At 39.9% G+C, this 8670-nt stretch overlaps 1 protein-coding gene across 1 annotated transcript; it reads right to left on the reverse strand.

Annotated features, from left to right (window-relative positions):
* On the reverse strand, positions 1–4084 carry seta (SET nuclear proto-oncogene a). The gene is made up of 8 exons (XM_061261495.1): positions 3741–4084; positions 2632–2689; positions 2388–2530; positions 2060–2163; positions 1850–1963; positions 1360–1530; positions 1022–1168; positions 1–939 (listed from the first exon to the last, which is right to left on the reverse strand). The coding sequence occupies exons 1-8, from the start codon at positions 3811–3813 to the stop codon at positions 916–918; spliced, it is 834 nt and encodes a 277-aa protein (XP_061117479.1). The 5' UTR covers positions 3814–4084; the 3' UTR covers positions 1–915.
* Positions 4085–8670: the final 4586 nt, after the last annotated feature.

An 8670-nucleotide genomic window follows, 5' to 3' on the forward strand; every position in this document is an offset into this window, starting at 1 on the left:
TTTGTGTACACATTTAGTTTTATTGTAACAAAGCAACTTGTACACTCAGTTTAAAACTGTCTTTTCAGTGGAAAAAAGAAAATTATTAGATGTAGAGTCCACGACAGATTCTACAGGTGATTTTTTTTTTTTTTTGTTTCATGAAGCATCAGGGCTCAAAATTACAAGAGTAACATTTTTTGTATTTTCTTTTTATTAAAAATGTCATTTCAAACCTCATGGATGCCTGTAAAACAATACAATGAAAATCAAAAACCCTAATGTTGATGTGTCAAAAATACGCATCTGCCCCCGCCCCCCTTCCCTTAACTCAGACATCTACAATAACCCCAGCCCTACCCTAATACTGACCCCCCTCCCCACCCCTAACCCAAACATTGTTATAAGAGGCGATAGGAACAAGCTGGTAATTTCTATCTGTCCATTTAACCACATTGAGAACAATGTCAGCTCTAGGGGCCTACTGTGTATTGAACAAAATTATAAAGACAGTGAGGGGATGCTAGAGCTAGCAGGTCATTGCACCATGGCTTTTGTTCACTTATTTTACAACTTTTAAGAGGAAGAAAATTTATATATATAATATAAATTTCTATTGTACTTTAGTCTACTTAAGATGGCGTGCTGATTCTATTCAATTTTATTTACTCCCCCTCCCCCCCCCTCCCCCCAAAGTTCTCAGATGTACGTGGGAATTGGACATGGGACGTCAGCAAGAAATTTTGCCACTGGTTTTCTGATGCAGGTCTGTCCAGGGGCATAAAACTCGTATTAGACATGGCACGGACAGGAGAGGTGCTTCAGAACAAGAAGTCGAGGGGGAAAAAAAAAAAAGCATCTTGCTCCCAAGGACTTGTGGGTAATCAGTTGGAGACAATGGGAAAGGATGTGGGTGGAACATGTCCCTTATCCGGCTTAGTCGTCATCTCCATCGTCATCCTAGAAACAGTAAGAAGAACCCTTAATATTCCGGAGTGTTCCATCAAAGGTTCAGTGTCAAAAATTCAGTTCAGTGATTTACCTCTCCTTCCTCGCCATCCTCGTCCTCTTCGTCTTCCTCTCCATCGTCTTCATCTCCTTCCTCATCTATGTCCTCCAAGCCTTCTTCCTCCTCTTCATCGTCATCATCATCCTCACCCTCCCCTTCTTCGTCATCCATGTCAGGGACCTACACAGAAACCAAGCGCAAACCCAAAGGCAGCCTTTAGAACAGTGCACATTGCCCTCTTTCACAAAGCAACCCACACCCTGGACATAAAAAAAATTAACTCATTACCCTTCAAGACTAAATTAGTCTTTCTATGTAGAAGGTGTACATCATTAAAAATATAAACGTTTCAGCGTTTGGACATGACGCACCAGGTAGTACTGTAAGGGATTGGGCCAAATGTCATCCTTGATGACCTCCCCTAGCTCGTCAGCCCCAGCATCAGAGTGATCTGTGAACCAGGTGAAGAAACTCTCTGGCTCTTCATGCTGGCGCTTCTTGCCCGCTTTATTCTGCGTCTGGCCGGAGCGCTTCGTCAAGTCCTGGGGAGGGACACGATATAAAACGCACCAGGTTAACAAACCCTACCTTCAATCAGGACATGCTTCACCAAAAATTGGCCGTTAGGTTCTTGGAAGTCTACAACAGTTGTATTTTACATTTCCATATCAGCAAAATGGGTAGAGTGAAAGTGCCATCTACACACATTTGCAAAAATAAATATTTAACATTAAAATACATGCAAATTATGTTAGCACCACTGGAAAGAGCGCACGTCACATTTCATTAACATATTTGCACAACTTCCACCTCTTGCTTGTTACATAAGACGGGAAACTAGTAACACATACACCAACATACCTTTCCTGTTTTCCATTTGATCTCTGTTGATTTTGAGGATGGATCTCCACTCTCATTGAGATGAAACTCTTTGGAAAGAACTTTGTTCTCAAAGTATGGGTTTTCGTCAAAGTACTGAAAACAAGAAACCACACAAGAGAAGTAAATTACAACAGTCATCAAGTGGGCGATTTGACCGATGAAACTTTGAATGCTACAATAAGTACTTACAAAATCTATTCTGTAACCTGACTTGATGTCTTCAAACTCTGTCACCTCCACCCTGGTCAAATAGTGAAGTGCTTCCTCATCCTCTTCCCAAAGGAGAGCAGAGACTTCAGGGAAGAAGGGAGTGAAATCTCAACCAGCACTCACAGCAGTTTCAGTTCAGTTCACTTTCAGATTAACAGTTAATGTGTCAATTGCATCAATTACCTCATGGCCATTATTAAGAGATTAAGATTCCTTCTACATATTTCACCAACTAATTTGTAATATGCATTATATTGATACAACACGCAGCAGTGAACACAAATATTCTATATGTGCATGTACTCACCTTGTGGATGGTTGACGAATGTTGTGACCCAGAAGTTGGGGATTTTGGCGATCAGTTCTGATCTCTTCTGGAAGAATGGCTGGCGTAGTTTATTGTATTTCTGTTCTACTTTTAAAATTTCCTCACTGGCCTGTTCATTCAATCTGAAATGGAATACATTTTAACGTTACAAATAAATGTTCATTTCAGCACTTTGACATTACACATGGTAATCCAGAAAGTATGCATAACGGAATTAAGTTACCTGTCAATTTCATTCTGTACTTCATCAATGTGTTCAATGGCTTCCTGTTGCTCTTTTTCTAAAATTGAAAGAGAAATGTTAAGTATATCGTTAAATGTATTGGAAAACAAACTACCCAAGTGCAGATATCAAATCAAATGGAAGAATAAGCCAATTACCCGTTTTGAATTACAATTAACGAGAAACACTACTCAACCTAGTTATGAAATGATCACAATTATGTTGATTAGCAATCCATTAGTCAAATGGCCACCAGTGGCGAGAAGATTTTAATTTAAATGTAAATTGATTGATGGGCGCCAACGCAAGTTCGACAAACGTTGTAAACATTAATAAGAGCATCCATATCGCTAATGTTAGCTAGCTCGCCAACATATCTTTAGCTAGCTGCTCTGAGACTGCAGCTTCCTGCCGTTGCCGAAGGCCGCGTGGTTTGAATGGGAGGCCGCACATTGGTTGTCCTAGTCTTCCCCTCCAACAGGGTTGGCTAGATACACAATCTGGCGCCTGTTAATTATCAGCTAGGCAAATAAATTATATTACCCGTCAAAAGAACAAATTCATAAAGTAAAGTTATGATTTCATCATTTACAATCAACTTACCTAACGACGTTAGTTTTATCCTTCAAACTGCACAAGTGCATCATGGCGGAGCCACACAACAACAATGAGCAGTGCTAGCGGATGCTAGCTACTTAGCTAGGCCGTAGATTCATTCAACAACAAACCACACAAGAAATGTTACCAGCCGTTCTCCGAGCCCGGCAAAGAAGTGTGCGTGAATATAAAAGCACCGTTTCCAACTTTCAGTATGCATTTAAAGACCGCGAGCATCTCCGAAAACTACAGCGATAACAGTCAACTAGCTCCATTTGACACACAATGAATCTTGTGCAAGGAAACATGGCCTCCGTCACCGGTCTGCACTTAGAGCACGCTATCAAACACGTTTGCGACGGTCACAGCTACACCCATACACCCAGCCACCGACAGCTATTCCGTTAGCTAGAACACAATAAATCAGCAAGCTAGGTAATAAAATGCACACCCGGATAAAACTGAAAAGAAAAAGTGAAAATGGCGGTGCTCTGGAGGCCGCCATTCCTTACCAGAGGTCTCGTCCGCTCCGTCATGGTTTGAGTTCAGTTCCTTTTTACTCACTTTCGCCGCCGAGGCCGACATGTTTTTCGCTGGCTGTGGATAAACAGCTATTGATAATTTCTCGTTTGGTATCGATGTCTTCCCGAGGAAGAGAAACGTGTTTCTACCTCCGTTAGAGATATGCGAAAGCGTGTCTCGCGCTCTTCTACACAATATATAGCTACCTAGGAATGGGACTCAACACACATCCACGCACCTACAGCCACCACAGCGCTCGAGCTCACTCACTCACGCGCTCTCCTTCCTTACGCACGCGCTTCATCGAATGGAAATGGAGGACAGAACTCCGCCTACCAAAGGACGACTTACAAACGAACGCTCGTCCTCGACATTGCTGTTTGATTGGCGGGGCCTTCTAAAGGGGCTGGATATAAAGGGCGGGATTTCATAAAAACAACAAGTTGGCGATGCCAAAGGCTGGGAAAATATTTTGAGATCCTGCGCGGTCAACTAACTCTTCCTGCTTAATTTGATGCGCGTTCGCTCTTGTTGTGCGTGTTCTCGAACTGGCTTTCCTATGAAGGACGTCATGGTTTCTCTCTTGTCAATCATGATTTGGTGGAGTTACTGGCATAGTAGTAGGAAATTGCTGGAGAATTGTTCATGAGCTGTTTTGCGTTGAGTATCTCAATTTTCAGCAGTGCAAAAGTAAGTTAACGGAGGACTGACGTATTAACTGTTGCTTATGTTTTATTTTACTTGGATTGTTCACACATAAAAGAGTAGTGTGTGTCTTGTCTTCATCTTCATCTCTTGACATTGTATTTTGAGTCAGAGGTGTAAACCATCACAAAGACCAGAGGACTAACTATGGCTGGAAAACATCTGCAAGTTGAGAACATCTGTAGGTGCTGGACAGAATAATGAATTAACATGGATAGCACAGAGATTTGGTATGTGAAGTACATCAGATTCGGAAGTCAGAAGTGAAAAAGAAAATCACTGGAGACTCCATACACTATAATAAATAAATACCCCATACAGGTCAGCTAAGGAATAAAATGCAGTTGATGACAGACAAATCCTAAACTGTGAAGAAACCCTTAAACAACAGTCAGTGACATCACTAAAAATCACCAAAGCGCAGGGATGAAAATATCTCAAACCACCAAACACAGAAGACTTCAAGAGCAGAATTATTGCGGCTACATTGCAAAATGCAAACCTTCTTGGACTGGCCAAGTCAGCCACCTGGTTTAAATCCAACCAAGCATGCATTTCGCCTGCTGAAGTGGAGACTGGTGACAGAAAGCCACCAAAGCAATGATCAACTGAAAGTGGCTACAGTGAGGGCCTGGAAAGGCATTTCTAAAGAAGATGGCAAATGATTGGTGAAATCAATGGGTTGTAGACTTGATGCAGTTAATTGCATCTAAGGGCTACGCAACCAAATATTAGACTTTACCGCTTTGATTTACTTTTAAGTTAATCTGTTTACTTACTTTTGCACAGCTAAAAATGGGGGACTCAATTTCTGTGAAATGGTAAAATAAATATGCATATAAATGTCCCTCTAGGGTCTTTCAGCGCACTTATCCCTGGTTATGGGTATGCACTTTGTTGTACGTCGCTCTGGATAAGAGCGTCTGCCAAATGCCAATAATGTAATGTAATGTAATGTAAATGTCCTGAAATAAAATGTGATTGTCTGTACTTTTTTCATTCAGCTTTTGATCTTTGTTCTCATACTTTTAGAGGGTACTGTATGTAAAAATACTACCTGTTTTGAAGCACCAAGTAAGCTACATTGTATTAACCCTCAGAGACCTGAGCATATTTTGGCAGATTTTCCTTCTTTTTAGTTTTTAACTCATAACTTTAGTCTGCCTTTACCTTCACTGTCAAGCCATGGCTCATTTTCTTCTTAGCTACATGAGCAGTTGTTACACTGTATGTGTATGTGTGTCAACTGCAATGAAAAAAAGAAAAAATATATAACACATAAAGTGTTCCAAGACATTTTATTCATATTTATGTCACTCTAAGGCAGGAGTGCACAGCAAGGGCTCATCAGTGTCAAGATTGCGTGCCAACTTCTGCTCTTAATAATTTAATTCACAAAATAATGTCTACATCAAACATTTGCATATGCACCAGCTATAGCTGCAGACTGCAAGTGTATCCTAAAGATTTTTCTGTTCCTGAAGTACATAAGTGAATCAACATAAATTATAGAGCTGTTAGAAAAATAAATTAAGGTGACTGATTGGAACAAAAACCAGCTCGCAGACTGGCCCTCCAGGACCAGAGTCTAAGGTCTTGGCATGGAAAACAACCAAAAACAATATAACACATTGCAGAAAATATAAAATATTTATATGAAATGAAACTCAGCCACATATTAAACTTTATACAGCTAGCTTATACTTAACTGTGCCAACTATTAGACTATATACCTCTCCCAGCTAGAGGTCATGATATCCTCTTTATTAATCCTATTCTCAAACAATTATCCCATTTGCACCACCTCAATAATCTAAGTAATTGCCATTAATTAAGCACAGGTGTTTACAGGCGACACTTGTGTTAAATCCAGTTCAATTTCTTACTACCATGGATACGCAGCAGTATTTTAAAATGTTGTACAGGGGCAATAGGCGTTGTTAGCAGTGGAAAATTCCCACATTTGAAATGAGAGCAGTTAGCCGATGTAACATTTAACTAGTATAAAAAAGTTAAATAAAATAATGAATTCACAATTAAACTAATTAAATAATCATAGGCTTAAATTAAGACTTTAAGAAGAATCAGGTGTAGTAGCGCTGGGCTAAAACAAAAACCTGCAGCCACACCAGTCCTTTCCAGATAAGATTGGACACCCCTGCTTTATATTGATGCTTTTTATCTTTTATTGCACTGATACTCAATTCTGGTCCAGGAAAGCTACAGTCTGCTAGTTTTTGTTTTTCCCTTAAGATCAGTGACCGATTCATATTCAGCTGATTCAAGTTCTGAGCCAGGAGTGAGGATGGGGCATGTTGAGGAATAGGAGGGGGATTAAGAACTAATATTTTCACTTTGTCAGATAATGAGTGAGGTTTAAAGGTACAGCAGGTAAATGGTCATTGTAAATCCCTTCCTATCAAAGTCTCATTGACAGGCTGACTCACCCTCTGCCTGTGTTTATAGTCCTTAAACTCTGTTCCAAAACATTGTACAGTTGTTCAATAATTCAAGATCATTGGTTGAAAATTGGTTTTAATTGAACAGCCAATGGCGTTTCAACGTCAGCACGTTCACAGAGAAGGGGGATAAACAGTGTTGTGATTTGAGAGTGTTTGTTGCTGTAATTCCTCTCTTGGCCGTTAGGGGTCCAAAATTACCTATTGTACCTTTAATAAATCCTCACTCGTGTTTTAGAAAACCGAGGTTACTTCCTATATAGCTTGTGATGGTAGTTCAGTTTCATTTAAGGGTCTATCATCCCTTACAGAGCACCTGCTAAGTCTGCTTGTTGCAAGTCACAAATTTAGTAAGGAAATGCCTCCCTCGAGGGAAGACAGCAAGGGAATGGAATGTTTTAAAGTTGAATTGAAGCCAGCCATACTATTATTCATAGCATTTAAACTTCTAATTCTCTTTCTCTTTCAATCCAAAACATTCCAACGAAATATTTCTTCCCCTCCCGCAAACCGACCCCCCTGTTAACAATATAGCTGAAGTTTCGGCCACTTGGTTCCAAACCTGATCTGCAGCGGGGCAATCCCAAAACATATGCCAAGTGCTGACAGATCACTGAGGACACAATTTACAGATCGGAGAATGATGTGACGTCTTCTAGGTGTTATGTATGAAGAAAGTTGTAGTGTATCAACTGATGGTCCGGTTGTTCCAAATGATATCCCAACGAATTAAAAAATTGTTTTTATTTTTATTTTATAAATGTCCCTATTAAACTCAATAATTATTGAGGCCCACGGGATTTTAACACAAATTAAAATCCTTTCAGGTCACATGGTGGACAGAAACTGGTGGCCCTAGTTTTTGGACATGTAACCTAGATTGTACGTTTGTGTTTAGAAATATAGACATGCGTGAAGTTAGGCTACTTCACGGCGACATGAAAACACATAGGTATCATTCATTGTCGCGTTGTGATAGGAAATTATTTACTTCGGACTCGGGCCGAATCTTGGTCGGATTTTATCTGCAGTTCCTTGTAGGCCGTTACATTTATTAAACATCTCAAATGTAAAAAAAACAGACAAAAAAAACCCAGAAAAAAAGTGTAGAGCAGGTTCAAACCCAAGCGAATTAGTTTTTGTCGTACCACAAAGGAAGAGAGGGTGTCATCTATTGGTGATGGAAAGTACTGCCACGTTGTGGATTTCTTTCTTCTTCTTTGAAGACATAACGTAGCCTACGTGGCTGCAATGTTCACAGGTGCATTTTGAGAATAGTCTAGAGTCTAGACAGTGGGCTACTAGCTAAGAATTATGCCTCTTGTATTAAAGCGTGAATGACTATTCGTGATGTATTTATTTAAAATACGAAAGAATTCAATAAAATAAGTCGACGTAAATGTAAGCTGTTAGCCCTACAAATGTGCCTAACGTAACATTATCCTAGCTTGATACAATTTTGTAGCCCAGCTTTATCTATAAAGCATTACTGATAACTGACGTGGCTTGGCAAATACTTTTCATATCTCACACGACAGTATTTTGTTATCTAAAAGTAAAATATATTTTATTTGGCCTTGATAAGTGAATGAGTTTGTTTTCCCTGATGGGAAATTTCGTTTTTCTATCTACGGGAAACGTGGGAAAACGGATTGACATAAAGTTCAGCCAATGAACGGCCTGGAAAGGCAGGCGTCAAAGTAGATTCAAACTATTGGAGAGGGGGGAAAACAGTGAAACTCAAACAGAAGGGCAT

The sequence above is a fragment of the Conger conger genome, chromosome 11 (genome assembly GCF_963514075.1).
Source record: "Conger conger chromosome 11, fConCon1.1, whole genome shotgun sequence".
NCBI lineage: Eukaryota > Metazoa > Chordata > Actinopteri > Anguilliformes > Congridae > Conger > Conger conger.